Here is a 19,128-nt window from a genome sequence, read left to right on the forward strand (position 1 = left end):
TTCCCCATTTGACAGTGAAGAGACTGCATGCGTTTCATGTCTTCATTCAGTATTTTTAAACAACGTGCAAATCTCAATTATATTTTGGACGCTTTGCTCGTGTGAAAGAGCGACAATAAAATACAGGAAGCCTCGAGAACCAAAAGAGTGTCTCCAAAAGGAAGCATTTAATTGATTGATGGCCTGGTGGCAAGAGGCGCCCCCGCCACTGGCAACCCGTCATTATCCATGCAGAACAATGAACAGTGCTGAGATAATACCATACAACGTCAACATAACGAGACAGTTTTAATTCAAACAATCCCTTTAAGTAAAACTTCACCCTTCCTTGAATTATTTGAAATTAGAAGAAAAAGAAAGATACATGCAGGATACTTACTACTTCCAGGATTTTTTCTTCCATCTCATAAACACAGCATTCCTGTAAGACATACGAAAAACAAGGACAGATTAAGATCTTGAGCAGTAAACGACAAGGTAGCAAGAGAAGCAGTCATAACAAGAGCTGGTCAAAAAATATAATCAGCTTTCCATGTATAGAACGGAGCGAAATGGAGAACTCCCAAACATAAACAGCAACCCGTACATCAAAATTACACCCCTGCCGAAATTGACGGGAGCTATAATTACCTAACTCCATGAGTGCTTCACTATTACCGGCACTCTGACGCATTTGGGAACAATGTGCAGGTAACATGGAGGGGGGGAATCACCTCAAGAAAATCTTCAACGAATACTCTAGCCACAGGTGTCAAACTCAAGGCCCGGGGGCCAGATACGGCCCGCCACATTATTTTATGTGGCCCGCAAAGACAAATTGTGCATCAAATTCACGTTGTCTTCACTTTTAATATCTTTTTTTTTAAATATTTGACCAGTTTTAAATCATCTGATTTGAAAACGAGTTATTTGTCCGTTTGTTTTGTAGCTTTTACTGTATATAATATGAGGTGCTCATACATTTATTTGGGTTGACAAATCATAATGGCCCTCCGAAAGAAGCTATGACGACAATGCGGCCCGCGAAAAAAATGAGTTTGACACCCCTGCTCTAGCCTTTTGGTAACCAGGAGCTGCTGTGAATGTCATTTTTGAGAGATATTTTGCTAAGTCAGCTTGAAGGTGACACGAGAGCGTGCTTTCACTCCAGCTGGACTGCCCACAGCTGAGGCAACAGCCTCCCCGGACAACTGTGTCAGCCCTGGTGGTGAAAAGGGACTGTGTTGAAGGGGTAGGGGGGTCCACCCTCCGGTGGGGTGAAGAGTGCGGGGCAGCTTGTTTACAAAACTGGAAAAGGCTACCACAAAGGAGGCCATACATCAAAACACAGGTGGCATGCTTCAGTCGAAGCTTGACAACAAAGAATCCATGTTAACCCGAATCGATCTTTGCAAAATAAATTGGAGAAAAATGAATAATTGATATGGTGAAAATAATACAGCAAAATTATTCTTTTAAAATGCCCTCATGAACACCAGATTTATGTCCCTGTAGACAGAAGCTGGATCATAACTTGTAGTTAATAAATGAAAAATGACAATCCCGTGAGTGTGGTGATCCCTCGCGGTTTTGGACTTGACCCCCACAGTCAGAGTGGATCAGATGACTGTGTCTACAGGCTTCTGGGTCTTTGATCTGTCACCAGAACAGATTTGTACGGTTGAGCAATGATGCGGATACAAAGTGGTGGGACGCTGTGGAAACATGGGACTTAACACCAGTTCTAAATAACAACATTTAAGTCATATTGTGTCAATTATATTTTCCAGAGTATTTTTTTGACCCCTAACCCTAACCTTTCAGATGCCGGAAGCTTTTTCAAAAAGTCAGTAAAATGAGAACTTTGTCCTTCTATGATCCCATATACTGTGTTCTTATTTGATTCAAAGCAGAATGGCCTCAATTGTCCCTCCACTCAGCAAAACTCCATGTGCTTAATATATCAGGAATACTATAGCCAAAATAAAGTTTCCCAGTTTTTTTCCCCATAATAGTTGTGATTTGGGATTCTTGTCACATCTATGACACTGCAATCAAAGTGCTCCAGTGAGTTCTCAGAAGCCATTCTCAGAAATAAAAGAACGCTTGAATGAAGTGAGGGTCAAACTGTTAAGAGGAGGAAATGACAGCTCAAGTTAAGAATATTCAAATTGGGTTTTTGTTCTACAATTTAAAATGCTTCATGTTCAAATGGGATTCTTTTTGTTGTGATGTGGTCTCAATAAATGCACCTTTGGCCCAAATTAAAAAGTGGTCCCTTACGATTTGTATTTGGCGTGCCTCCACCATAATCTCTGCGATTCACATGGCAGTGTGGGAATTGTACACCCCCCACTTCTACTAGATGACCATGACGACGCAACAACAGTAAATCAGCAGAGGTGCCGAAATACCCAACACTAGCTGGGAAATGTGCACCGTGGGAAAGGAATTTATTATGATACGATAAGCCTCTTAAAAAACGACACCTGAAGTCTCAGCGTCCATTTTCAAATGCACCTTGATGCTATACTTTCATACAGACAGACATATAGACTAGGCTTAAGAGATGCGGTCTGTGTGTCTGGTTATGAACATGTTAAAATAAATCCTCAAAGGACACAAAGTGGGTCTCCCCCCCAAAAAAAAAAACATTTCCAATCATCTGTCCAGACTGTGAGCGGTGGGCTTCTGTCTTGCCTGCCAGACCACATTTCCCATAAGTCTCCTCTGCTTCACTTGATCCTGCATGTCTGTACCCCCGGGCTGGAAGGTGCTGAGTGTTTTCCACTATTGTGTACATGTCGCTTTCTCAGCGGCTAGCTATGCACGTGCTGACAAGTGTGCAAACCTGTTGAACGGTGGTGGTGAGCTCCAGGCAAAGCTGAATGATCTTGTTCTTGGTGGCTGTGAAGTCACTGATCCCTGTGAGAGGCGTCCTGTCCGCGGACAAACAAAAGGGCAAAAAAAAAAAAGATTTAAAAAGTAGCAATGATATACTGCATTTTGGTATATGGTGCACATTGTACAATATGTGGGTGACTGGCCCCACAAAAACTTCAACTGAAATTTAATTGAAATGTGTTCCTTCCTTACAACATGTGGACAAATTTGCAGGGACACAATTACACCCACAGGAAATGAAAATGAAAGAAAATACCAGATGGAGTCCCCACCACCACACACACACTCACTCTGGGAACATAGGCTGTAAGATTTGGGAGTCCGTGGGACTTTTTGTAAAGTCAAAGGTCACCTATGTTGGTTGATGCTGATGGGGGCGGTCATAAGGCTTTGTGCTTATCCGACCATGCCTTTTATTTGTTTTTCTGTGCAGCTCACTGGAGGTTATCAATTTCTCCATTTTACTTCAGGTGGCATATTATGAGAATTTACTTTTTGATTGCTTGTATTTAAAAAATTGGGTTTCTGGTGACCTTGCAACACCATCGGGATTGCAATCAAACAACTCGTGATGTGCATGTTTCTATACATTGCAATTAGCACTTTACATAATAACCAGGAATGTAATTCTTAGGCTATTTTGAGGTCACCTGGGAACTGGTTTAAACAGTGATTTAAAAAAAAAAAAAAAGATGTGACCTGTTGCACGATAAATTCCCATGAGCCCATCTTTCATCAGAGGCATAGCGCTTACCGGTCAAGCCAAGCCAGGAGACTCTTTGCAGCACCAATGAGCTCCACCACACACGTGAGAAAGTCATTGGGTGGCTTGCGTGAAGCACTGCCGTCATACACTGGGCTCTTTCTGCGATCAGATGTGGCCATGTGGAGACTGTTGGCGGCTGCTCTCATCCTCACCACTAGGGTCTTCAAGTTGTCAGTCTCCACCCCACAGTTCTAAAACAGGGAACATATACACAATGACAAACCAATAATTAATAGAAGGCTTATATTTTGACTCTAGAAATTCAAAAATTACTGTACAATTATTGAAAGAACACACATATGTAAGTTTTTAAAGCAAAGCTCCAGCAATATAGTCACTGCTGTCCAAGTAAATATCAGCTTGTGGGGTGTTGTAACACTGCCAGTGACCCTGCTGTTCAGACTGATGTGCCAGAAGGCTAAACATGCTCCGACAGAGCAACGCAGCACGTGTCAAGCCAATAAAGGAGATCTGCAAGTAGTTAGTGTCTGCTTTTATTCCACTCCCCCCCACCCCCTCCTAGAAACACAATTCTTTTCACTAATGTCAGTGTTTGAGGAATTAATGGGATAGTTTTGTTCGGGACATAAGCCTTGGTGCTGGATTAGCACTGAAATTATTTAGTCAATGTTTGGTCGTCAAACATTAGTGTCATATGGAAGGATGCTAAAAAAAAATATATATATATATATATATATATATATATATATATATATATATATATATATATATATATATATATATATATATATATATATATATATATATATATATATATATATATATATATATATATATATATATATATAAATAAAAAAAAGAAATAGAGCATACATCCACACAAAAATTGGACAAAACGGTTGATACCCTTCTGTTAACCAAAGGAAAATCCACAGTGGTCACGGAAATAACTTGAATCTGACAAAAGCAATACAAAATAAAAATGTAGTAAAAATAAGCAAGCCATTGCTTTTGAAATGAATCGGTGACATTTATATGCTGTATTTTTTTGTGCATGGCCCAGTTTGACATTCTTGTTGATCTTATATGCGGAGACTGTGGAAGTTGATGTTTATGTTGACCTAATGATGTGGGAGTAATCTAAACGAACTGAAATGAATGTTTCCTTCTAAGTGAGGGATAGCTATCACAACACAGCACTTCCTGTCCGTTCCACAGGATTTAGCCAGACAGGACTAAAAACACGCAGTGTGTTTTACATAAGTTAGAATATGGCATCTAACGAACACGTCCACTGATAATTAAAAATAAAAAACATTAAGTGGGCTTCTGTGGCTCATCGCATGGTTTTATTTCGATTAATGTACGAGTTTGTCTAAGGGGGACTCTTATGCATCACTGGGATGAAGGAACAAGTACACATTTTGGGAGTCACAGCCGCAGCAAAAGGCAACAAGGGCCACAGAAGTCCAGTAAAATTAAACAGACTGTTCTTTGTTTGCCCTTTGACAGCAGTGACCGGCCGATATCTTGTGGGGAAGAGCGCCACTGTTTCCCGAGACAGCTGTGGGGTAGCATGTTGGCCCATCCGTCATTCTGATTAAGGTTGCCGCCCGTAAGCAATGTTCTGCTCCATAGATAATGGTGACCAAATTGAACTCAACCATAAGTCTGCAGGGGTCCACTGCATTAGAGGAAACGTACAAAAAAAGTGGAGGGTGCTCCAGATGTTGGTGGCCTTGTTGGAAGCAATGACCTTGCCTCAAATTCAGCTAATTGAATCGGGGCCACATTTCCTCCCAACCAAAAGCCCATTCTCAAAAACAAACCTGTAACGGCGCAATACTTGAATGAGAAGGGAGAAAAATTCTGAACTAAATACCTGAACTTCACAGGAACATAGATTGGTCCATGAAAGCGAACCTGCGTGAGCACATCTAATAGAAAACAGAGCAGCTCTTAAATGAACAAAAAATAAGTTTTTCCACGTGTTCGAGCCAAAAGGACCTATCCATAATGTGAAATGTCTGCGACTAAATGGATTTTAAATCTAAAGAACTAGAAGACCCCTTGAACAGAAGCGATAAAGCTATGTTTCCTGGAAAAATGTTACAAGAGACGCAAGCCCGACATTAGAATGCAAAGAGCAATTTTAAAAGGGCATAAAGGGAGAAACTGCCAACATAGCTCAAAACAAATGGACCACAATCTGAGACTTTTATGGGACAGGAAGTGATAAAATTCCAAATCAATTCCATCTGCTGGAAAAGTTACTTCCCCGCTCAGACCGTTTGTAGAGCTGCTTTGATGCTAACTAGCACCTAAGTGCTTACACACAAGGACGTGAAACATATTCAGTATACGAGGAGAAAGCAAACGAAGTGTGTTGGACAAATGGACCACTTGTGCTTCTTTTTTTTTTTTTTAACTATACACTTACCGATGAGTTCTACTCACCAGAGCACAGAGAAGATCAACAGCCTCCAACACCAGCTCCTGATGTCCAATTCTTGCCACACCCAGTTCTTCCAAATCTTGATGCGTGATCTTCAATAACTGCTCTCCACTGATTTTCTCCCTCTCAAAGTTGCTCACGTACTGCTGTAAGCTTTCATCCAAACCTGGACGCACATGGAAGACACCATCATATTCATTTAGCTCCGATGACAGCAAATATTATCAGAAGTATTTGCCACTTTAATTTGCATGTCAAATATGATTTGTCTGCAGCTGGTTGTGTGAGGGTGTGAGTGGAAAAACAATTTCGAGTAACAGGTGGGACAGATAACTTCGAAAGATAAACACACTGCAAACAAAGAAACAGTTGCGACCGCTAAGTCAGTTAGGCTGGTTAAACAATGGACGGCTATATTTGTGCAAGTGTACAGTATGTCCGTGTGTCCATCTGTGTGTGTGTGTGTGCCAATCGCCTGCTGCCGAGTTTAAATAATGCATTGAGTACACACTAAACACCCACGCTAACAACCCTTGCATTAAGAAGTCCAAACGTCTATAAATAATTGTATTTAAATGTTTGCTTCCGGTAGCCTAACATGAGATATATACAATATGACAAGAAATGAAAACACACACAAGATTACTTGTGTGCATGTTTGTAGAACGCCATCTTTCTTCCAATGAAAGAGAGTACAGAGAGGGGGCAGCTGCAGATGCATGGCCCTGTGCCCTGTTTCTCAAAAAGACCCGTCAGCTGTGAGGCACCCTCAGTTACAAGTCCAACCTCACCACACACATACACACACACAGTGACACACACACACACATATATATTCCTCAATACAAGGCAGGATTTGGTAGCCCAGCTTGAAATTCAAGTCACGAGAAACTTGACTTTTTTCTTTTCCTAAGAACATAAAACGTGGCAGCAGATCAGTGGGGCCTTATAAAATGTAGCTTGTGAATTTATGAGAGACAGACCACTAGGTCCACCTTCTTCTCACCAAGACATTTTTCTAACGAGGCGCATCACATTTTATATATCTCGTTAACAGTCAGTGTGGGTCAAATGTGGGTAGCGAAGTAGAAGACAGCAGAAGAATGTTACATGCTGAAATGTGATTAATTGTAAAATAAAATACTCAAGAATTCATACAAGATTCTCACATACTTGTGTCGGGATAAGTGATTTTTATTTGAACTTTCTGCTTGAGCTAAAATGTGTCTATTTATTAAATAGTGAAAAATTATAACCAAGTACCGTTTTTTCCGCACTATAAGGCGCACCGGATTATAAAGCGCACCTTCAATGAATGGCCCATTTTAAAACTTTGTCCACATATAAGACGCACCGGATTATAAATCGCATAGAATAAATAACTCAACGTTGCTCAAACGTTAATGCAATCACAATATAGTAACATTCGAAATAGTGAAAACAATATATCAATAACTCAACGTTGCTCAAACGTTAATATCACACAACACACAAAATAAACACGTAAAGCTTACTTTAACAAATTAGTCCTCATCCACGAATCCATATTGGTCCATATGTAAGGCGCACCGGATTATAAAGCGCACTGTCGGCTTTTGAGAAAATTGGAGATTTTTAGGTGCGCCCTATAGTGCGGAAAATACGGTAGGTAAATTGCTAAACAAATTTGTTAGACTACTTTCCAAACTCAGATTTATGCAACAGCTACCCTTGTTTAACAACATTGGAAATAACAAACATCATGTTTGGTTCATGTTAATGTATATCAGCATAAAATGTAAGGAAGTAAATTTCACTGGTTGGAGTCCATGCGTGATTAATTTCTCAGACGTCCAGTGAGCCAACTCAAATTTTAGTCTGAATTCAGTTTGAAATACACATGACTTATGAAAACGCTAAAACTCTTCAAGCTCGGAGAACTTAAAGTGCCTGCATTGAAGCAATTCATGATGCACTGTGACAGGTGGTCGAATAAATTGGTTTGTTATGGTCTGAGTCTGAGCTCAAGTAATCTCAGCTGAATCAAAGGAGAACTTTGGGCTTGTTAACCATTACTCTGCACACCCAGCCAAATCCGGTTAGGCTCACGAGATGTTTCTCATTCCTTGGCATGCAAATTCCTGAACGCCGCATTAAGGAAGTTTGGGTTTAACCTCTAAATGGCCAGCTGCAAGGAAAAACACAATGTTACGCAAAACAAACCAGGAATAAGAAATTAAAGTCATGCTAAATGTAAACACTGAGCCAGCTACCTGGGAGCAAATGAAAACAAATCATGGTTTAACAAGGTCAATGGGAATTATGTCACATTTCCGTCTACAATCAGACAAAATGCCACAAGGAAAGTCAGCAAACAATGAGACTTGTTAGGGGTCACATTGTGTTGCTTTTTTTAGTTAGTTTTCAGGCAGGGTTCAGAACCACACCAAGAATCTGGATAAGATATTAAATTGACAAAAATGGTACCTGTACATTTGTCAGCCAAATTCAAATTCAACTGGAGATACTAGTAAAGAAGATAATCTCGTATTGTCTTGAAATGAGAGGAAGGGAATGCAGTGTCTGTGTGAAAGCTTTTCAAAAGCTGTGCACGATGAAAGAGCTTTGACAGAGTTTTACGGTCTCTGTGAACCACTTGGCAAACGTCCTCGGACCAAAGCGAGAGGGTGTAACTCCACAGCGGAGACATAAACACACACCACCGATGTCAAATTCAATCATCTTGATATACAGCTGGGCCCGTATTTACAGCTTCTCAATGTTTGGTTCGATTGAAGGCCAACTGCAGTAAGTCATTAAATGTGTGGCGCTTATTAAGTTTAATTTAAAATGATTTTCTTTTGGGATTTGCTGTTATCATTTTACTGCTACTAGTCTGTTTCCTTTCATAACGTTTCTGTGTGTGACAACTTTCACTGGAGGTCTGAGAGAGAAGCGAATTTAATTCACAGCACTGGTTACTGTATGTCTACAACAGGTTGTGTAATGTATGTGTATTTTCCCTCGAGTGGCATCATATTGGGTAGCACTTGGCACAGATAGTCCAGTCTGGACTCTGCAAGTCGTACACCCCAAGGGAGGCCGTCAAAACCCGGAGCAAACACTTCTGGTAACATAAACAGCAAAACCCGCCTCTTTGCCGATGTCTGTGCTATTCTTGTCACAGTAGTTCCCAACAGCAAAATATTTTGTCGAATAATGATAGCCTGATGTCTGGTGTATGTCATTGATGTACATGGTAAATAATTTGGGACTCAACATTGATCCTTGAGGAACCCCACAAACAATCAATGGAAGGTTTCCCCTACTTTTATAAATTGCTTTCTGCAACTCTTAATCCACTCTAAAGCAAGTCCTTTAATTTCAAATTGTTCTAATTTAGTCAACAGTCAGTCGCAGGTTAGCCACAGATTCAAACATTTTTGTTGTGAGGCTAACCAATCAATTACTTTATTTGAATCAAAATATCATTACCGTATTTTCCGCACTATAAGGCGCACCTAATAACCTCCAATTTTCTCAAAAGCCGACAGTGCGCCTTATAATCAGATGCGCCTTATATATGGACCAATATTGAGCCACTACAGCAGGCGTGTCCAAAGTCTGGCCCGCGGGCCAAATGTATATATCTTATATATGGACAAAGTTTTAAAATGGCCCATTTATTGAAGGTGCGCCTTAGTATAATCCGGTGCGCCTTATATATGGACAAAGTTTTAAAATGGGTCATTCATTGAAGGTACGCCTTATAATCCGGTGCGCTTTATAGTGCGGAAAATACGGTACTTCAGTAAACCTTCTTTTGGTAATGTGTCGTGAGATTTTTCTACAGGCCTTGGGAAACGCGCACAGACAAAAGAATGAACAGCCTTTCACTTTCTATAGAAAAATGAGGTACTAAGCGGCTCCCAGCAGATCTCTCCCATCTTTCAACCACTCCCATTGCTCCCACTGGGAGCGGTAGCCACTCTCTAACGCACACAAACAAACATGCACGAATATCCCCAACTGGGGTGGCCAGTGGGAACATGACTGGGTGTACAATAGCAAAGCCACTGTAACGCTGTTGTTTTTATTTGTCAGCCAGCCCCCTGAACCTGCAGGGAACGGTCAGGAATTTGACTCATTGTTCCCCATTGAGCAGCGCCATTGTGGGAATTTACAGCACTCGGGCACAATGGACTCTGGTTGGACCAGGCTGCGCTGTAATTAGAAAGAAAAAGCTTGTCTCTGCAACTGCAAAGCTATCTTCGAATGCATGACTTAACAGAACAACAAAGCCTGTATAGACACCGGGCTGGTCCTTACAATGGGAACTGGGAAAAAAAGTCCTACCATGGACATTTCGGCATTTTGAGTCTTTCGTTGTGAGTTTGCTATACGACCAACAGTGTGATTAAAATTGTTTGAAGATGCATTTGAGATGCTGGAACATTTTCTTCAATTCACTGATTAATTCAATTGTGATATATTTTCAGTCTTATCTTGGCTCTTTCATTCTTTGCCAACAAGAGTGTTTTACCTCAAAGTGAAAATAAAATAGACATCGCTGGTGACAGATCCAGTGTGTGAAAAAGAGCGACTGGGGCTAGTCTAGAACTTGATGGATGATGATTGATGAGACAAGAGGGGGTTAAAGTTCACAGGCTTGCCAGGGTTGTGTGTAGTGTATCAACAAGAGTGAGTGTGCTGAGTTAATCCACAGCTGCTCAAATTTTCTTAAAACAGAATTTGAAGTGAATAAAAATGCTTTTAATTTGCTGTGTGTCATTTTGTATACAAAATTTGTTTTCATTATGAAACATTCACATAGGTTTATACATTTTTGATACAATTACTTTTGATGTAGTCAGATCAGTGATGACTAATATTTCAATATGTGTCCTGGGATAAATAGAGCAGCACTGCGTATGAGGGTGTTCCATAAATCACCAACAACACAGGGAGACTGATCCATTTAGGAATGTTCAACTGTCTCTGATAAGTTAAGGCCATTTTTAGATATCGGCCCTTACATGCTGCAGAATTCATCCATATGCCTGATCCCATGCAACAAAAATAAATTTCCTCAACGGAAGAATGAATTCCAAATCAGCTTGCAAACAATGTATGTTTGCTGTACAGAAGAGCAACTGATAACCAAATAAAGCATCTGAAACACAAATTGTGCAAAACTGCTATTGCTACCGTTTCTTGTTAACTTTAATAATTATTTGGACAGTTGACAAGGCTGGAAAATAACAGCAAAGAGCTGAGTGCAATTAAAAGGCGAAATGAAAATGTGCTACTGTCAAGTGAAGGTGCTAACTGCACACACACTAAACCAAATCTAAAGCATTGAGTTAACGGTTTAATCACTTTCCACAGTAACATTTAGACCGTAAAAAGATTCAGATTAAAATGAATATAAATGTTCAAGTGTGAAAAGTTGCATTGGCTGTGACCAAAAACACATGGATTTTTTTTATCCACATTTGGAAGAGGCTTGCTTCAATCCTGAAGATATCTGATGCCATGTATGGCTTCTCCTAATTTGACTTGACTTTGACTAGAGGCTATCATAAAAACACTAAATGTTCAAACATAGCTAATCTTTGCATCCATTGCATATCATGTTTTATGGCTTCAATGGGACAGATGCTTTAGTTCAGGGGTGTCAAACTCGTTTTTTATGCGGGCCGGATTGTAATCATAGCTTCTTTCGGAGGGCCATGATGACTGTCAACCCAAATAAATGGATGAGCACCTCATATTATATACAGTAAAAGCTACAAAACAAACTGACAAATAACTCGTTTTCAAATCAGACGAGTAAAAACTGGTCAAATTAAAAAGAAAAAAAAAAGATATTTTTAAAAGTGAAGACAATTTGCAATTCTAGTATTGACACACGAATTTGATGCACAGTTTGTCTTCGCGGAACACATAAAATGATGTGGCGTGCCGTATCTGGCCCGAGGTCTTGGGTTTGACACCTGTGCTTTAGTTGAACTGATTACAAATGAACATATTTGTATAATCCAAGTCTTTTCTGGAGAAGATCCACCTTAATGTAATACAACAAAACAGTCAGAAGTCATAGTCTGCTTAATTGTCAATTTCTTCACATGCCAAGACACACAAAGAAATCAAAATTACGTTCCCACTATCAGATGATCAAAATAGCGTGTGGGGGCATCTTTCAATGACCCACTTATCTAGTTAAGACACAAAAAGGAACACGTACTTTTGAATAACGCAAAGTATGAAATACATAAGTGACTACAGGCTAAGGGTTGTGTGTGTGTGTGTTTCTGTGATCATGCTTTGTCTGAAGAGAGAGCATGGGTGAGTCATCATTTGCGAAAGTCAAGGATGAGGGACTTGTTACCTGCAGGCCAGGATGGGCGTCCGCAAGTACATGCACGCACACAACACTGTTGCACTGTGGTATTTAACTGCTCATTCTAATTAAAGACAACAAAGACATATGCACACAATTAAATCCCTCTGTATAACCCCCCCACCACCACCACCACCTTTTTCAGATAATGTGTGTTTGTACTCTTGCCAGCACCTGCTGTCTGTTTCCCCCCTACAGCTATGACACTTAACGAAAGAGCCAATCGGGTTCGTGTTGACTGATAGCAGTTAAAACAGGGCTGTGCATACACAGTGAGAGGATGGGGGGGGGGGGGGGGGGGGGGGGGCAGGTGACTGACTTTGCTAGAGTATATGCACCAAACAAAAGAGAAGGTAAACACCACTGGCCCGCCACCTGTGATACGAGTCATGAAAACAGGTATTGGATCTTAGAATAACTAGGCTACGCTTCGGGATCAAGTTTGACCTGCATTACGATTTTTATGTAGAAGTTTGGTTAACTATCATGACAATGCGCAGGGAAAATTTTGACTTTCCTGTCACGGGATCTTTTATAATAAAATGATCAGATTTATTTGCTGTACTAAAACCCTGCAAGTGAGCAACTTGAAGTTTCATGCTCAAAACATGCATCCATTCGTTCAGACTACAAGGGCCACGGTTATGGTTGGCCTTGAGGCTGTCTCAAGAGACCTTCGGTTCAATGGAGGGGGGAAAAAAAAAAAAAACATTCAAGTTCCATATATGTCAGCACACACAATGTACATGAAGCGTGATAATCAGAATAGGAGCCTGCAGAGAGCAATAACATTTTCCCCAACATGTGATTAAAATGGATCGGGAATAGTTCCTGTGTAAATCAGTAGGAAAAGTAGAGCATTAAATTGTATGTTATAGGAAGAGGATGATTTTAAAAAACAGTGCAAACAGCAGAATTCATTCAGTCGGAGCGGAGAACTGGGAAAAGCAGACGTGTCTCGACATGCTCTAAACAAGCCGTGTTATGGTGTTCACCCAGTGCCCGACAAAAGCCAACTGTGGCTTCACAAAGCTAGCCACTGCAAATAGATTGACTTGATTATACCATAAAATCATGGTGGGATCTTGGCGAGGACAGTATTTGGTCAGTGGGAGGACCATAAAGCTTATAAAGGCAACTTGTGGCTCCAACATGAAAGCGAACACACCCCGCTTGTTTTGACTGCTCATCCTCGGAGCAGAAAGTGACTGCATTCCGAGCTCATTTCGGCGTAACTGCACTAACGCTGTTTTGATTGCAATAGCGACACAGGCATACCAAAACCCCTGTTCAAGGACACGTTTGTTTTCCTAGCAGTCTGACATATTCAACATATTGGGAACCAGTTCAATCACACGACTGGCAGAGCGAGCCAGGCATGCAAACGGGTTGACACACACGCTTGACTTCCTTGCACGAGAGGTCACGTGGCATGTCGCCCGTATTTGCACTTGCATCAGATGTGCCACCTGAGGTTGGAGCGTTTATTCGTGGAGCTTAAGCTGAGCCACTTCACAGGCCAATGGTTTTAAAGCAGACCGCAGCCAAATAGCTCACAGGTCTCACTAAGCAGAGATCATCTACGTGATTTGCAATGCACAGTCTACATTTGAATAAAACGCGAGCAAATCGAAAGACAGTTGGCAGGGACATCAGAGAACGCAATCTGTTGGGTATGAATGCAAATGTAATATACAGTTGATAAAAATGTTTTAGTCTCCAGCAGTGGTTATAAAGCTCACACGAAAATGTGTTAAATTAGCATGTGAATAGCATCTCTAGCAACTGAGGAACACATGTTTACATGCAGTCAATGTGAATTTATAGTCAATTATTTGGGTTAGGGTCAAAATTCTGTTTTCTGTGAACTGAATGTGCATGCAAATTCTCATTTACATGACTGGATGGACAAATATTTTTAAATATCCTGATTGAAACGGCGATATTAGAGTTTTTGTCCATGATTACATGACCCGAAATAAAACTCAAATACTGCCAATAATTGGGTTTAAATAAAAACGCGGTCCATGATGTTTTGTTGAGTTTCTTCCCATTATGGTGGAGATTCTGAAGTTGTAGGCTGGAACAGCAGTCCGTGTGAGAAACAAGGGGTGGCGGTCTTATATGTAACGAAGGCCATTGCTCCCAGTCACATCTCCCCGGGGGGAATCCTCTTACAGCACTTCCCCTGACCTCTAAAGACTATTTTCTATAGTAAAGCAACACAGGTATCTGCCCATCAATGGAACAATAGCTTGATTATCACGGCTGAATGACTTGGTGACTGGAAAGCCATTAATGACAAAAGGTTGACTTGATTTTAGAGGATGTCAAGAGGAAAATGTACTGGTCCATCTATTCTTGTATCGATGAGGCAGTTTGCAAAGGTTGTTACAATTAAGAAAGAAGAGAAATATTTGGGTCTTATCCATGTTTTTAAAAACCCAAACAAGAGCTTTTTTTATTTTGGCTTTCGCACACAATTGCATGGCTTTTAAAAATGGTTATTTATTTATTTATTTATTTATTTATTTATTTATTTATTTATTTATTTTAAGCCTCAGTCTGTGACTAGGCTGTGGCTAAAAACTCTATAACTCTTTAAATGTGAAGAAGCGTGACGTGATCATTTTCCAAGGGACTTTTCCAAATCTTCAGAAAGTTTTCTAATGTACAGCTAACTTAAGAAGAAAGTGTGACCTGCGAACTAATCTTATTATTATTCAAAGCACAAACGAGTCAAAGAGTAAAGCATACTTGTCACGTTTGCCACCTCTACAAAAAGCTTAATTGCCTCCTTGGCACTTTGATGTTAGTTGAAAAACAGGAAAGCTTTATCTACATCTTTGCTGACGTGGGATGCAAATTGTGTTTCAAACCATATTCACTGCCATCAATGACTGGAGTCAAACCAGTTTAGTCAGATGGTGTAACTATAAGGCCATTGGGTTTATTGGATCGAGGTGCGTACTTGATGATTTATTCACGCTCAATTCATCTACTATAAAAAATTAATTGTCACTACTGAGTACTCTCTGAGTCACGTGTTCAAGTTTAGTTTCAGCTTGTTAAAATACTGGTTAGAAGCCAGCCGGCTATTACACTGGTGTTGTGCAGGTTTGCATGTTTGGATTGCCTTGTGAAAATTTGGCAGGCTTACCTGCAGTAACAATGAACAAACAAAAGGGTAGTGGGAAAATAATCGAAATGTTCCGATAAATAAAAAAACTCTTCAGCAGCTTTTCCCAACTCTTCAACAGCTGAGGCTTCACCCATGTAGACTCGCTACTATATTTGGAAAATGAAAGGCAGTGAGTAGCACCACATGGAAGATGGGATTTTTTTTCAACCCACCTCATCCTTAAATTTGTTTTGTAACATTTTGTCACAGTATTTATGATGGATTCGTAAAACTTCATCACGTCGAAATGGGTAACACATGACAGATGGCGTGCTGATCACCCGACACCTCAGATTGTGGTGGAGAAAACACGCTTTAGGGCATCACGAGTCCGCATGACAAAAGACGACAGTGTTGAAATTGAAAGAACCAATTGCGCTTTCACTGGCAATAAACATCTACCAGCTACTGCTTGATCTTCCCCAACAATGCTAGGGATTAACAACTGCTTCAATACACAAAGAACTTCCTTGTCCCCTTGGACAAAAACCACTTGAGGCAAATGACAGCAAATGCATACAGTATTTGTGCGAGTAAAACTCAAAGGCTGTTTAGATGAGACTGTTTTAGCAAAAACTATGCTGGATGGATGAAAATAACAATTGGGCCATTTCCATGCAAATGCTGAAAATAGAAGCATGTAAAAGGCTTCAGTCACATTCTATACATGAAAGGAGGAACGCATAACTAACAGTGTTTGAACTTCTCCAGCAAAATGATTATAATGTTGCCAAGTCTTTCATTGCGAGACTTTTCATACAATATACAGTGGACCAACATAGTGGCTCATCACTAACAGTGTTTTCAGTCATTATTTAGCAGAGTGAGACATGGGATTGTTCAGACAACGTTGTTTGACAGTCCTAAAAACACTTTTGCCATTGGAATAGCAATATAAATCAATCTCCACCTCCCAATATCATGCAGCCCTAGAAGATATTGTATGCATGTATTTATATTTTTTTTATATATTTATTTCAACTTCTTTGTACATTGTTGAAATAATGTTGTTTTGCGTTCCCATCCATTCAGTCATTATCCGAACCGCCTCACAAGGGTCGAAGGGAAGGGACTTTTTTTTTTTTTAATCCAATCCTTTGATTAATTAATGTTATTGATTATTAGAATCCTTTTCACTGAGTTTTCAGCCAAAATGATGATGATAAGGGATTTTGGATGAGAACTTTGTCTTACTTTTGAAATCTTCCTAATATAGGAGTACCTGTGATAATTGCATCATCACTAATATTTATATTTCATAGCCATATGATTGATTTCAATTAAGATTGTATTGGGCCACCAAAAAGCTGAATATAATACACCAATAGAAAGCAGCATAATGTTGAGGAATAATACATTTTGTTGAAAGTACCAAAACAAGAAAATGTTTTTTTTTCTTCAGATTATTATTATCAGATGCCTACCTGTTCATTTTCTTGCAAAGAAACCTGCACACTTTAGTGCGGATGTACTCAATTTCCAATCATTTAGGTATGTTGAGATTAAACAAAATGATGCTCCTGTCATTTGTTCACCTTATTTGACCTGATTTGTTATGCCCTGAAAAATCCGTGGTAATTTAAGACCAATAAAGACACCGCTGAGTCAGATTTTCAGGAAGACTGGCAGCAATGGGCCCTGTGTCAACTAATCCCCCCCCCCTCATCCAAGCGTGTCTTGGCTGGGCTTTATTCATTGAAACTACCCCCCCCCCCCATACAATCCTTTTGAGCCACCAACTGGCTTCAAGCAGACTACAATCAGCCTTGTGTCACATAGTGAAATTAAATCAATTTAACACTGTGTGCATAAGGTTGTTTGAAATATAAAAGTTTTTTTCCCCCATACAAGTCACATCAGTCATTCAGTTCACACCATCAAAAGGGAGCAGTGAATATTTTCCATCCATACCGCACATACCATTTGACATTTCTCACCGCACATTACTTTGCAGTGACTGGAGCCAGGTAGTCATTCGCGGTAAATGGCAAACTTGCTGAAAGTATGTGCACAAGTTAAAGGCCTTTAAAAGTGCTTTAATACACGCGAGCAATTGCGCAATTCTTTAAAGCTGATTTTGCAATGCATGCATTTTTTATTTCTCTTTAGTCAAGATGACATTTGACAGGGTACCCAGTGTTTTGATCGCAAGTTGAGCTATATCGGCACGTTTGTTTATAGACGCAACCTAACTTTCTGCAGATGGAACATAAACAGCAACCGATTTTTGCTAATATGCGCGGCTTCGTTGATTGACAAGTGAAATGCTATGCAGTGACGTCGTTGGGTGCTGTTGTCAGTTTCTACGAAACTAGCAACCGATAAACGACGGTTTTGACATATAGACGTTAATATCGGGCACCTTTATGACAAATACATATTCTATTTATTATTAAAGTCAAAGTGCATTGATAGGGCTTACCTTTCATCCAGTCTACAACTTGCTTTGGGGTCCACTTCGTTATCGGTTCCATGGCTTCTTCAGTCGCGTATACCTGACAAAATATTTTGAAGACAGTATCGGAGGAAGAGTTAAGTGTCAACTTGGCTGTCACATCCTAATAAAGAAATTGTTTTCATTCTTTTAGGCTGTGTATCTTCATTTCCAAAACTACTTGCAAAACGCAGCCGAGCAGGTTTGAAATCCCCCACATTACAACTCTTCATCGGTCCTCTGCGTGTGGGACCGGTGCTGCCTTCAAATACAATTCGGAAAAACTTAAACAACAAAGTCAATAAAGTCCGGTTGTTTACCCTGTCGCTTGTATAACTAATAAGAACTAAGAACTAATAAAAGAGTTTCGTGTATTCGTGTATCTTCTTAGTAATTATATTTCTAAGCACATAACCAGTCAGTTTGTTATACGTACTTAAAATCGGATTGTCACTTACGTTTACGAGGTACATCAAACGCATCGCTGTGACGTTTTGGAGTATTCATTCGCCGGTCTTCTTTGAAAGTTGAAACTGGATGCATGCTCAATTAGTATTCTATTTCACGCTGCGTGCAATTATTCGAGACGTTTCATTTTGCGTAATTCTAATGATATTTAGCAGTGTCATTGGAAACAGCAAGCGTATAATTTCAATTTTACTATTTAAAAAATCCTCCATACTACGCTGCAGTGCGGTCAGAAAGCGGTTCACTACTTCTCCCTGCTGGTGATCAACTGTACTACAGTTATAAACTGTTGGTAGTAGCAGGAATTAAACAAGTGCAAATACTGTTTTACTGTACCTAATTATATTTTTTCTTGCATTGATACGTTACATGAATGTTTATTTTTTTTCTGATAACGTTTACTTCCTGCATTTGAAGACAGATACATCTCACTAAATTTCCACTCCTTACTTTGTCAAAAATATGGAGATAGATTTGGGTCAAACGTTTTGTACTCGAATAACTTCAAACTGAAAATAAACATGTGTTGAGCTTGAAACTTAAAAAATAAAAATGAAATATTCAGCCCTATTACACTAACTAAATCAACCCGTGAAAA

General features: G+C 39.8%; 1 protein-coding gene across 4 annotated transcripts in view; it reads right to left on the bottom strand.

Annotated features, from left to right (window-relative positions):
- LOC133169416 (connector enhancer of kinase suppressor of ras 3-like) overlaps positions 1-18,333 on the bottom strand; it is a 33,178-nt gene extending 14,845 nt beyond the window's left edge. For 2 of the 4 annotated variants that reach the window (XM_061301604.1, XM_061301603.1), the window contains exons 1-5: positions 18,051-18,326; positions 6,068-6,231; positions 3,638-3,840; positions 2,831-2,918; positions 380-421 (exon numbers count right to left, since the gene is read on the bottom strand). In XM_061301604.1, coding sequence (XP_061157588.1) covers positions 380-421; positions 2,831-2,918; positions 3,638-3,840; positions 6,068-6,231; positions 18,051-18,102 — 549 coding nt within the window. In that variant the 5' untranslated portion in view covers positions 18,103-18,326. Of the gene's footprint in view, positions 1-379; positions 422-2,830; positions 2,919-3,637; positions 3,841-6,067; positions 6,232-18,050 lie in introns of all 4 variants that reach the window. The other 2 variants (XM_061301606.1, XM_061301605.1) reach the window with 1 other exon arrangement.
- Between the last annotated feature and the right edge of the window lie 795 nt (positions 18,334-19,128).

The sequence above is a fragment of the Syngnathus typhle genome, linkage group LG16, assembly GCF_033458585.1.
Source record: "Syngnathus typhle isolate RoL2023-S1 ecotype Sweden linkage group LG16, RoL_Styp_1.0, whole genome shotgun sequence".
Taxonomy (NCBI): Eukaryota; Metazoa; Chordata; class Actinopteri; order Syngnathiformes; family Syngnathidae; genus Syngnathus; species Syngnathus typhle.